The 12,670-nt window shown below is 39.6% G+C and overlaps 2 protein-coding genes across 4 annotated transcripts; both read left to right on the plus strand.

The window, feature by feature from the left end:
* Window positions 1–874: 874 nt before the first annotated feature.
* LOC137077536 (zona pellucida sperm-binding protein 4-like) lies at window positions 875–2,810 on the plus strand. 2 transcript variants are annotated; one of them, XM_067445249.1, is made up of 9 exons: window positions 875–1,118; window positions 1,155–1,314; window positions 1,381–1,568; window positions 1,640–1,737; window positions 1,814–1,971; window positions 2,055–2,247; window positions 2,317–2,464; window positions 2,554–2,626; window positions 2,700–2,810. In XM_067445249.1, the coding sequence occupies exons 1-9, from the start codon at window positions 915–917 to the stop codon at window positions 2,774–2,776; spliced, it is 1,299 nt and encodes a 432-aa protein (XP_067301350.1). In that variant the 5' UTR covers window positions 875–914; the 3' UTR covers window positions 2,777–2,810. The 2 variants fall into 2 exon arrangements, with proteins under 2 accessions (XP_067301350.1, XP_067301349.1); XM_067445248.1 differs by having other exon boundaries at window positions 875–1,314.
* A 5,352-nt stretch (window positions 2,811–8,162) lies between these two features.
* Window positions 8,163–10,167, plus strand: LOC137077509 (zona pellucida sperm-binding protein 4-like). 2 transcript variants are annotated; one of them, XM_067445247.1, is made up of 9 exons: window positions 8,163–8,448; window positions 8,485–8,644; window positions 8,721–8,908; window positions 8,978–9,075; window positions 9,150–9,307; window positions 9,405–9,597; window positions 9,667–9,814; window positions 9,904–9,976; window positions 10,059–10,167. In XM_067445247.1, the coding sequence occupies exons 1-9, from the start codon at window positions 8,203–8,205 to the stop codon at window positions 10,133–10,135; spliced, it is 1,341 nt and encodes a 446-aa protein (XP_067301348.1). In that variant the 5' UTR covers window positions 8,163–8,202; the 3' UTR covers window positions 10,136–10,167. The 2 variants fall into 2 exon arrangements, with proteins under 2 accessions (XP_067301348.1, XP_067301347.1); XM_067445246.1 differs by having other exon boundaries at window positions 8,165–8,644.
* The last annotated feature ends 2,503 nt before the right edge of the window (window positions 10,168–12,670 follow it).

Raw genomic sequence — 12,670 nt, forward strand, 5'->3', positions numbered from 1 at the left:
CAAACGAATTTGCGGATTGGATTAAAATATCTGGATTAAGTTATGTGAGATCACTGCTCATGCCTGTGTTCCCTGAAGAGGGTAGATGATTGATACTCGAAACCATGATCAGCAATGCAGCGATTGGCTGGCATCAAGGCAACGTAATGACATCATATAATTAAAAAAGCCACCTGGCAAAAAACTTGTCAAAGAAAAAAGAAGAAGAAAAAAAAATCTAATTTCTGGACCTTTATAAGGAAACAGACATTTTGATGAACATGATTCCCAATTATTTATATTCACGATTTTATAATATTTGTACACACTTTACTTTTATTTTAATGTTTTATTTCACAATTTTTACACAACATTAAAATATTATTTTCAAATAAACTTTTATATTTATTATTATTTTAACTTAATATTGCCCCTGGTTCAGTAATGAACTCTTGTAATAAAGTAGCAGTGGCTGGGACAGATTTTAAGTATCACCTCAAGATGTAATCTAATCCTGTTTACATGAAATAAAATGCTCCCGAGCAGGTTTAAGCTAACGGACCTGTTGCTATGACAGCAAGTCCAAGATGAGCTTCAAAGAACCAAACAATCCGAGATCAAGCCAAATCATCAACTATCAAATCCAGGTAACTGAGTAAGCGACGTACGAAGAACAGGCTCCAGGCCCCTGAGCATCACCCTTTTTTATGTGCGTTCAATTCTACAACTCTGAGTAATTGGAATCAATCACCATAACATGTGTATAATTTTGAGAACCAATAAGAAATTTCTGGTAGCGTAAGCTCCCATTTTGGCAAGTCTGGAGAATCATGACTGTTAATGAAGAGGGAGGGATTATTGTTAATTAGCCAAAATCTGTAGAATACAAAAATACCAAAGGGCAGCATCTCAACAGTGTGATTTGCTGTTGAACAATGGCAGGAAGCTGGTGTGCTGTTCAATCTCTGGCACTTTCTGTGTGGTTTTGTGCTTTCTGTCATGCTGTTCCACAGTGGAGTAATCTGCCCCAGAACCCTCAAGCTCTGATGTTGCAGCAAACCGACCAGCGGCTTCAACAACAAGCTAGTCAACGGTTTTCTCAGCAAGTTCATCAACAAGCTAGTCAGTTTCCTCAGCAGGTTCAACAGCAAGCCAGTCAACAGTTTCCTCAGCAGTTTCAGCCTAAGCAGCCAGTGGTGCAGGCAGAGCCCCTTGACAAATGTGCTGTAGCTGATTATGAGCAGATCCAATGTGGCCCACCTGGTATCAGTGGTGCTGAGTGTGAGGCTCTCAACTGCTGCTTTAACGGACAGCAGTGTTTCTATGGGAAGGCAGGTAAGAGTGAGTCAGTGTAAAGGTGTTTGTGTTAAATTGCTCTGCAATAACCTGCTCTTGTTCCAGTGACTCTGCAGTGTATAAGAGATGGTCAGTTTGTGGTAGTGGTGGCTAGAGATGTTACGCTACCTCGACTGAGCCTGGATTCAGTCCATCTCCTAGGTGGAAACGACCCAACTTGCAGTCCTGTGGCCTCCACACCTTCCTTTGCTATATACCAGTTCCCTGTCACTGCATGTGGCACAAGCATGATGGTGAGTAGCTGCTTGTGCTTCTGTTCTGCATGGCTTTGAATGGACTGGATGCTAACAGTTACTATTTGCAGGAGGACAGTGGATATGTGGTGTATGAAAACCGAATGACCTCCTCGTATGAAGTGGGTGTCGGACCACTTGGTTCCATCACAAGGGACAGCCATTTTGAGTAGGTTATTTTATATTTATGCTTTAGCCTAAGTTAACCTTTAACACATGCTACAAGCTGACTGTTTGTTGTCTAGGCTTCTCTTCCAGTGTAGGTACTCTGCTACTTCTGTGGAAGCTCTGGTTGTGGAGGTCAACACCGTTCCTGCACCTCCACCAGTAGCGGCTCCTGGACCCCTCAGGGTGGAGCTTAGACTGGCAAATGGTCAATGTGTCACCAAAGGCTGTGCAGAAGGCAAGTGTCTGTCCCAAGTATGCAAAAGTATTTTCTTAAACTCTTGCAGCAGTTTCTGGTAAACCGCCAGTATTCTTCCTCAGGGGATGAGGCGTACACATCCTACTACGGTGACACTGATTATCCAGTCACAAAAGTCCTGCGGGAGCCTGTGTTTGTTGAGGTGCGCATCTTGGAGAGGACTGACCCCAACATTGTCCTAATGCTGGGACGCTGCTGGGCAACATCAACCCCCAGTCCACTCAGTCTACCCCAGTGGGACCTTCTGGTTGATGGGTGAGTAAGGCCAGTCTTCATCCATCTAGTGAGCTGTAAGGCATTTCTGACTGCCTCTTTGCTTTTCAGATGCCCTTACCAGGATGACCGTTATCTGACCACATTGGTTCCAGTGGCTGGATCTTCTGGTCTTCAGTTCCCAACGCACTACAAGCGCTTTGTTGTGAAGATGTTCACATTTGTGGATCCAGCATCACTGGCTCCTCTACAGGAAACCGTATGCTCCACAGCCTTACCTGCATCCTTAATATTAGTCATTTTTTATAGAGTTTTTCTTTTGTCTTAAACCTTTTTCCCCTCTGTTAGATCTTCATCCACTGTAGTACAGCAGTGTGCCATCCCTCTTCTGGCTCCTGTGAGCAAAGCTGTGCTAGGAAAAGTGAGTGCTTGTTGTAAACTGATTTCAGGAACCGTGAGAACTTTGTCTCACATTTCTTCCCTTTCTTTTCCAGGAAGAGATGTCACTGTCAAGACCGTCTCTAGTGGGCAAACTGTGGTGTCTAGTGGAGAAGTTAACCTGGTCATGTGACTTCAGTAGTTTTATTAAACTTAACTCAACTGTCTCTTGTGCTTGACTTGAACTAAACAAGCATAGCTTCTGACCTATTTGCCAAGCTCCAGTTGTTAACCTGGGCACCTGTTCTCAATGGTATCAAATAAGGGGTTTTGGTCTGACTTGTGGCTTTATGGTTGGACTAAAATAACGATTGCTTAATTTCGCTTGAAACAACAGTTCAGAATGCAATACAGATGGCTATGGAGGATGTTAAAACCTCTGCCAAGAAGTGCACTCTCAAACAAATATGGTACGAGACTTGGTATCTACAGTAGATAAACTTCAGGGTGAGACGTGACAGATGACGAAAGGTCTAAATATGTGCACAACAGAGCAGCAAAGCCTCACCCTGAAAATCGGAGTTAGAGGACAGGTCTCGCCATAATGTGTGTTTGGTGGGACTGCTGCAGGTCAAGCCACTTTTGGTCTGCAGAGACGCAGCACTGGACTGTTGCTCAGTGGTCCAAAGTACTTTTTTTGGATGAAAGCATATTTGGGTGTCAATTGGAAATCAAGGTGCCAGAGTCTGGAGGAAGACTGGGGAGAAGGAAATGCCAAAATGCCTGAAGTCCAGTGTCAAGTACCCATGGTCAGTGGTGGTCTGGGGTGCCATGTCAGCTGCTGGTGTTGGTCCACTGTGTTTTATCAAGGGCAGGGTAAGTGCAGCTAGCTATTGGGAGATTTTGGAGCACTTCATGCTTCCATCTGTTGAAAAGCTTATGGAGACTCTGTGGGATATTGTGAAGAGAGTTGAGATGCAAGACCAAACACTCTGGATGAGCTTAAGGCCGCTATCGACGCATCCTGGGCCTCTATAACACCTCAGCAGTGCCACAGGCTGATCGCCTCCATGCCACGCTGCATTGAAGCAGTCATTTCTGCAAAAGGATTCCAGATCAAGTATTGAGTGCATAACTGAACAATTATTTAAAGGTTGATTTTTTTTTTTTTTTTTTGTATTAAAAACACTTTTCTTTTATTGGTCGGATGAAATATGTTAATTTTTTGAGAGAGGAATTTTGGGTTTTCATGAGCTACTATGCCAAAATCATGAGTATTAAAACAAAAGACCTGAAATATTTCAGTTGCACAACAACAATGAATCTAAAATATATGAAAGTTTGATTTATCATTACATTATGGAAAATTAACTTTATCACAATATGCTAATTTTTTGAGAAGGACCTGTATGTTTTTAACGTTGTAATGTAAATATAGTGTGCTTTGCAACTGCAATCACTCATTACTTTGACTGGGCAAATGTCCACTGTCTGTCTATTTATAAACTGCTTGTTATTTACTGTTATTGTAAAGCGTCCTTGAACTTAGGAAAGGAGCTATATAAACTAAACATATTATTATTCTTTAAGCTTAAATGAGTGGGACGCCCTACGGTCTTGTGGACTTGCGCACAAGGTATATGCGGAGGTGAGTTAACCTTGCTTTCTGGCATACACCCCTGTGGCCTGTTGCACAAAGCTGGTTTCAGTTGTTAGTAAGTTCAAGATCAACACATTGTCACACCCAACTCGTCACATATGGACACTTGACCCGGACCCCTTGTCGTCACTTTTCAACGAACTGGGCATACCTTTATTGTCAATTTTCGACGCGCTGGGTGCTCCATTCATTTCAATGAGAAACCTTTGGCGTCATACACAGACGCACTGGGAATGGGAATATTATCGTCATGGTGAAATTTACTTTTTGATTTATTTATTGAAATTATTTATTGGTTTATAATTTTGCCATTATGACATGTTGGAGTGTGCTTCTCAATTAAATCAGCAAGCATAATTTCATTTACATTTATTTTATTTACGCTATTTAGACACATTTTAACATGATTTCATTTACATTTATTTTATTTACGCTATTTAGACACATTCTAACATGTAACCCAACCCCACCCCATCCCTAAACCTGCCCATTTGTGTGAACATGATATAAAACACAGGATATAACATACGACTGCATCCACAAGTTATTCAAAAAAGTTAAATAATCCTAGTTTTCCGAGGCCAAACGATTGATTTGCATGCAGAAAATCCCCAAAAGCGATCAGCATCTCCATCCGCCGAAGATCATGAACACATCAAATTTTAAATATTGCCCCCCGTACTTCAGATTTCATAGTGAAATTGCATTGGCTCTCATATGTCTTATGCAATAAATACTTGTGACTGTACATTTATTTGCCTGGCATGTGTTTTATATTGTTAAGATATGGGTAGGTTTAGGGTAGGAGTTGGGTTAGTTGCTCCAAAATATAAAATTAGCCTTTAAATATTAATAAAATCATGTCTGCTTTTACAAACGCAAAGAATTAAATGCGTCTGTGTATGACGCCAAAGGTTTCTCATTGAAATGAATGGAGCACCCAGCGCGTCGAAAATTGACGATAAAGGTACGCCCAGTTCGTTGAAAAGTGACGACAAGGGGTCCGGGTCAAGCGTCCATATGTGACGAGTTGGGTGTGAGAATGTGTTGTCAAGATAAGTTTGAGCAAACTCTGGTTTTTCTGGCTCAAGAAGGTGGATTGGTTTTTATCAGTGTTCATCACCATGGTAGCTGACACTACACAGCTAACCTGTTCTGGGGCAGGTTTTTTTCTGGGTTAGAGATCGCAAACCCAAAATGGACCAATCAGCTGCAAGTAAAGATGCAATAAAGCCACACCCCCTGCATCTCCAAATTAAAGCAGTTTAAAATGAAAAAACGTTTTAAATAAAATTGTGCATCTTTTGGTGCTAATTGTTTATTATATTTATATTATATGAGTTATAATCACTTTGAATTAATTTAATATGTTAATATAAATATTATATTAATTGACAAGTAGCCAAACATTTATATAAATATAATACATGCATTCATAATTATTTTAAACAACGTATTCATTTGATCTATTTGTGAACCTATAATTATTAGGCAAATTTCTTTGATTCACATCATGCATTAATATAGTCAGATATTCTTTCAGCTGCCTTCTCAAACTGTCACTGCAGCAGCAGTATTTTTTCCTGCCTTGTAAATGCATTTAATTTTTATAATGGTTTTCAAAACAATCTGTCAAGCTTCAGAAGAGAAGTGAATCAAACGGACACTGCGATTGGCTGTTTGCCACGCTTTCAGGTACACACGCTTCAGAGTTAATTGCTAACTCTGGATTAAACCTGAGTTGACGGAAAGGTTTATACCAAAATTTAAGAAACGGTTGAACTTGATCTAAACCAGGGGCCGGTACCATGATGGCAGTTTAACAAACTCAGGGTTGCAGGATTAGTTTTGAGTTGACAAAACCAAACCATTGTATTAAGGCTTTGTTGGTCCCATGATGCTGATCATCAGCTTGCTCTGTCAACTCAGGCTTTGATCCTGAGTTCAGGAGTTTAGCTGTGGCATCAGCAGTGAACAGCCAATCACACGCTGTGGAACTGAGATTCACTTCTCACCAGACAATCAGTGAGATTAATTTCTCTCTTCTGCTGAATATTATATAATTGAAAAATATTAAGAAAAAAAAATACACATCAAGAAGAAAAGCTGTCTATGAAAGAGGACAACTTAAAGAAAAAATAGTATACGTCAATGCAAGTAAAAGTTATGAAGTTAGTTAGTAAAACTGAACATTTAAGCTCAGTAAGCTTCTTTTTTTAAATAGTTTTATTTATTGCTTTTAAAGCTTATTTATATGACTATGCCTATTGACAATCGATTAACTAAAATAATAAATGTGTAATTGATTAAGGGTATAATAATTACATAAATTATATCTAAATCATTCAAAATTATTATTTAAAAAAAAAAAAAAAAGCATTGTTAAAAAAGCCAGACGCTTTAGTCTTTAAAAAAATTGCTATGTAGTGACCCTTAATTTGGAGCAGAAACAGGGGGAGTGACTTTATTGCATCAGAGGTGTGTCACTTTACTCACAGCTGATTGGCCCAATTTCAGTTTGAGATCTCTAATCCAGAACATAACCTGCCCTGGGGCCTGTACCATGAAGCCGGTTTAGCTGGCTAGCCAGATTTTTTTAAGATTAGTTTGTTTGTGCCAATCCTGGGCTTTAGGTACCATTAAAGTGGTTTGGCTTTTAGCTGTGTTCCTCGCCATAGTAACTTATGCTCCACAGCTAACCTGCTCTGGGGCAGGTTATGTTCTGGATTAGAGAGCTCAATCTGAAATTGGACCAATCAGCTGTGAGTAAAGTGAGTAAAGTGACACACCTCTGATGCAATAAAGTCACTCCCCCTGTTTTTACTCCAAATTAAAGGTCACTGCATAAAAAATGGTTTTTAAAGACTAAAGTGTCTTAAAAAACAATGCTTATTTATAAAAAATAATAATTCTGAATGATCTAGATATGATTTATGTAATTATTATACCTTTAATTAATTACACATTTATCATTTTAGTTAATCAATCATTAATAGGCACTTTGTTAAAATTAATACGTAAGTCATATAAATAACATCACCTGCATAAAGTCATATGAATAAGCTTTAAAATCTTTAAAAGCTTTAATAAAGCTATGAATAAGCTTTAAAATAAATAAATAAAACTAGCCTATTAAAGAAAGCTTACTGAACTTAAATGTTCAATTTTCTCTATATCAACTAAACTAACTTCATAACTTTTACTTGCATTGATGTATACTATGTTTACTTTAAGTTGTCCTCTTTCATAGACAGCTTTTCTTCTTGCTGTGTATTTTTTTTTTTTTAAATCATGCAATATTTTGCAGAAGAGAGAAATTAATCTCACTGATTGTCTGGTGAGAAGTGAATCTCAGTTCCACAGCGTGTGATTGGCTGTTCACTGCTGATGTCACAGCTAAACTCCTGAACTCAGGATCAAAGCCTGAGTTGACAGAGCAAGCTGATGATCAGCATCATGGGACCAACAAAGCCTTAATACAATGGTTTGGTTTTGTCAACTCGAAACAAATCCTTTAACCCTGAGTTTGTTAAACTATCATCATGGTACAGGCCCCTGGAGCAGGATAGCTGTGGAACGCAAGTTACCATGGCGAGGAACACAGCTAAAAGCCAAACCACTTTGATGGTACCTAAAACCCAGGATTGGCACAAACTAAGCTTAAACAAATTAGGCTAGCCAGCTAAACCAGCTTCATGGTACATGCCCCAGGCCTCTGAGCATCAACCTTTTTATTTATGTTCAATATGACATATCTGACTGATTGGAATCAAGAAACATCACATGCAACATTTTGAGAACCAATGAGAATTTTCTGGTAGCGTAAGCTCCCATTTGGGCAAGTCTGGAGAATCATGACTGTTAATGAAGAGGGAGGGATTATTGTTAATTAGCCAAAATCTGTAGAATACAAAAATACCAAAGGGCAGCATCTCAACAGTGTGATTTGCTGTTGAACAATGGCAGGAAACTGGCGTGCTGTTCAATCTCTGGCACTTTCTGTGTGGTTTTGTGCTTTCTGTCATGCTGTTCCACAGTGGAGTAATCTGCCCCAGAACCCTCAAGCTCTGATGTTGCAGCAAACCGACCAGCGGCTTCAACAACAACAAGCTAGTCAACGGATTCCTCAGCAGGTTCAACAACAGCAAGCTAGTCAACGGTTTTCTCAGCAAGTTCATCAACAAGCTAGTCAGTTTCCTCAGCAGGTTCAACAGCAAGCCAGTCAACAGTTTCCTCAGCAGTTTCAGCCTAAGCAGCCAGTGGTGCAGGCAGAGCCCCTTGACAAATGTGCTGTAGCTGATTATGAGCAGATCCAATGTGGCCCACCTGGTATCAGTGGTGCTGAGTGTGAGGCTCTCAACTGCTGCTTTAACGGACAGCAGTGTTTCTATGGGAAGGCAGGTAAGAGTGAGTCAGTGTAAAGGTGTTCATGTTAAACTGCTCCTCTGCAATAACCTGCTCTTGTACCTTGTTCCAGTGACTCTGCAGTGTATAAGAGATGGTCAGTTTGTGGTAGTGGTTGCTAGAGATGTTACGCTACCTCGACTGAGCCTGGATTCAGTCCATCTCCTAGGTGGAAATGACCCAACTTGCAGTCCTGTGGCCTCCACACCTTCCTTTGCTATATATCAGTTCCCTGTCACTGCATGTGGCACAAGCATGATGGTGAGTAGCTGCTTATGATTCTCTTCTGCATGGCTTTGACTGGACTGTGCCAACAGTTACTATTTGCAGGAGGACAGTGGCTATGTGGTGTATGAAAACCGAATGACCTCCTCGTATGAAGTGGGTGTTGGACCACTTGGTTCCATCACAAGGGACAGCCATTTTGAGTAGGTTATTATATTTATGCTTTAGCCTAAGTTAATCCTTAACACATGCTACAAGCTCACTGTTTGTTGTCTAGGCTTCTCTTCCAGTGTAGGTACTCTGCTACTTCTGTGGAAGCTCTGGTTGTGGAGGTCAACACAGTTCCTGCACCTCCACCAGTAGCGGCTCCTGGACCCCTCAGGGTGGAGCTTAGACTGGCAAATGGTCAATGTGTCACCAAAGGCTGTGCAGAAGGCAAGTGTTTCAATTATGTGTGCTTTTTTTTTTTTTTTTTTTTTTTCTCTAAAACTCTTGCAGCAGTTTCTGGTCAAACGCTGGTATTCTTCCTCAGGGGATGAGGCGTACACATCCTACTATGGTGACGCTGATTATCCAGTCACAAAAGTCCTGCGGGAGCCTGTGTTTGTTGAGGTGCGCATTTTGGAGAGGACCGACCCCAACATTGTCCTAATGCTGGGACGCTGCTGGGCAACATCAACCCCCAGTCCACTCAGTCTACTCCAGTGGGACCTTCTGGTCGATGGGTGAGTAAGGTCAGTCTTCATCCATCTAGTGAGCTGTAAGGCATTTCTGACTGCCTCTTTGCTTTTCAGATGCCCTTACCAGGATGACCGTTACCTGACCACATTGGTTCCAGTGGCTGGATCTTCTGGTCTTCAGTTCCCAACGCACTACAAGCGCTTTGTTGTGAAGATGTTCACATTTGTGGATCCAGCATCACTGGCTCCTCTACAGGAAACCGTATGCTCCACAGCCTTACCTGAATCCTTAATATTAGTCATTTTTATAGAGTTTTTCTTTTGCGTCTTAACCCTTTTCCCCTCTGTTAGATCTTCATCCACTGTAGTACAGCAGTGTGCCATCCCTCTTCTGGCTCTTGTGAGCAAAGCTGCGCTAGGAAAAGTGAGTGCTTGTTGTAAACTGACTTCAGGAACTGTGAGGGGGTTTTGTTAAACGCCTCACGACTCTACCATTTCTTTTCCAGGAAGAGATGTTGACGTCAAGACCATCTCTAGTGGGCAAACTGTGGTGTCTAGTGGAGAAGTTAACCTTGTCATGTGACTCTATTAGTTTTATTAAACCTCTTAATTCAACAGTTTTGTTTTTTCTCACTTCCTTTTGAGTTTTTGGATATTGCTTCTAGAATAAGTTTGTAGATATTGGGCTGATAAACACATGTAACAAATTTCCCCTTTGTTGTGCAAATGGCACATTGACATTCTGTAGGTGGTGCTATTGAGTATTTACCTTTTACTTTTGCAAAGTTTCTTGAGTTTGAGCATGTTTAGGCCCTCAAATGCAACTTTGGAGACTGATACACTGAGCAATTCCAATAGGGTTCTTGACCTATCAGTGCTCAAGCTGTAATAAAACAATTTGCACAGTACATCCATTCAAAAAGGAAACTTTTTTTTTTTTTTTTTACACTGTAAAAACGGATTAGGTAACAAATGCCGGTGTCATTCTGGTATTGTAATGAAAGTTTACTAAAATCATTGCTATAAAATGTTTTATAATACCACCTGATCTTAGTGGGGAGGTGTTTTTTCTTACAATTGACATGAAAGGTTGGTTGAAGACCTTTTGTTAATTTTATGGAAGGAGTTTTTTTGGGAAAATGTTTCATGTAACTAGATACTTTCTAACATTATGTACATCAGTAGACTTGTCTCCTGTGTCATAGTCAAGGAGCTGAGGGTCTGTCCATATTAACCTCCCATGTAGAACTCTTCAAACTGAAGACAGGTGCTGCGTTCCATTCCAATTTATAAGCTTGGTACATAATTCCGCAAGAACAGACATTTTTCTTGAGGTGGCAAGAATAAGAACAGTTATGGCCAGTACATTCCATACTTCATGAAGTAGGTGCCAAACATCTCAATTTCTCTGCATTAACCAATAGCTCTCAGACACCTACAAAAAAAAAAAAGTTCTGCTCAGATGATGTGTTGTGACTTCCCAAACCAGGGCTATGAGAACAAACTGATGTCATTTTATCACATCCCTGTGAGCGAGTGTTTGTTTTTCTCTGTTCTTCCAGAGTATGTCACAGCCTTCAGACATGCACTTGCAAACTTTCCTAAGCACTTCTCCTCAGGGGAATCCCTGCCACAATTTTGAGGTGCTTCACTTCGTGAAGTGGACGAGAGAAGTTTGTATGGATAGACACTCGCGACCAGGGCTGGACTGGGGCTAAAATTCGGCTCTGGCATACCCAGCACATCCGGCCCATGAGGTCCCCATGAATGTTTTTGCTGGGGTTGGGGCCTTAAATTGGCGTATATAAATAACTAGGACAAGGACAAATAATGATAGATATTATCGAATTTGCTGCAAATGCAGATAAACTTTAATATTGCTTTTTTTTGTCACACACAAATGCCCTTGGCAGTAAAGCACTGATGATTTTGAGCTAGGATGCAGTAAAGTAAATTTACTGCTTTTAAATGCTGTCATCATTTACTCACGCGTGTCATTCCAAACCTGTATGACTTCTGTGAAATACAAAATAAGATGTTTTGAAGAATGTTGGCAACCAAGCCATTTTGCATTTTGGTTAGGCTACTTTTTGAATATTGTATGAACAAAAAAACAGACTCAAATTATTTTATTTTATGCTACACAGAAATAAATTCATTTTGGTTTGGAATGACATTAGGGTGAGTAAATGATCAAATTTTTGGGTTGAACAATCATATTTTTCAAGAGTTAACACATCATTTAAGTAAGACAATGATATCTATATTTCATGAGGCTATTAAATTTAATAAAATCTATTAAAAAAAAAAGTTAATAAAACTTTTAAAGAGGAAAAAAAGCTTTGTCCTTAATTCATGGGATCTAGACTTAAAGCTGTTTTATAGACTATAGTTTAACTGTAGGCCAGTTTTATTTAAATGTAAGATCATGGTAGTCACAGGGTAAAAAACAGACTGTAAAAACCTTGCTCCTCATTACAGTATATGGCCATATGGTTTCCAAAACTATATAAAACATATATAATAAACTATTATATTTGTAAGTTAAAAAAATGTAAACACCTGTAGAAAATACGAAAACAGCCTCTATAAAAGTGCTTTATATTCTCCAATATTAATTTATGTAATATAGCAAAATTTTTAGTAAATGTTTCTTCCAAAACACCATATTTCTTCACTGTTAATAGCTGAAGAGTAAGTTGTGGTTCTGCTAAAGTGAAACATCTGTGTGTATTGCCGTTTTCCACTTTACCTTGTCATGAATAGGCTACATGCTCGCGTCTGTTTTCAGCTGATTCACCACAGAACTGTAATGTTTCCCTATCACACGATTGTATAAAACAAAATAAGTCAAAGTGCCGTTTATAGAGCAGTATTTAAACGCAGCGGCTGCGCTGTGCGGATATTCGCCTTTTGCAGTTCCATGGTCTCAAATAGTAATAAATAAATAAATAGAAAAAAACGCCTAATATGGAGGGGAGGTCTCTCTCGCTTCGGCTTGTCAATTCAGAAGACAAACCAATGGGCCGCTGTCGCTGCATGTTGTCAGTGGTACAAAAAAAAACCCTTTTTATTTTGTTTTTTTTTTTGTTTTTTTTGTTTTTTTTAACTCTATACC

The sequence above is a fragment of the Pseudorasbora parva genome, chromosome 1 (genome assembly GCF_024679245.1).
Source record: "Pseudorasbora parva isolate DD20220531a chromosome 1, ASM2467924v1, whole genome shotgun sequence".
Taxonomy (NCBI): domain Eukaryota; kingdom Metazoa; phylum Chordata; class Actinopteri; order Cypriniformes; family Gobionidae; genus Pseudorasbora; species Pseudorasbora parva.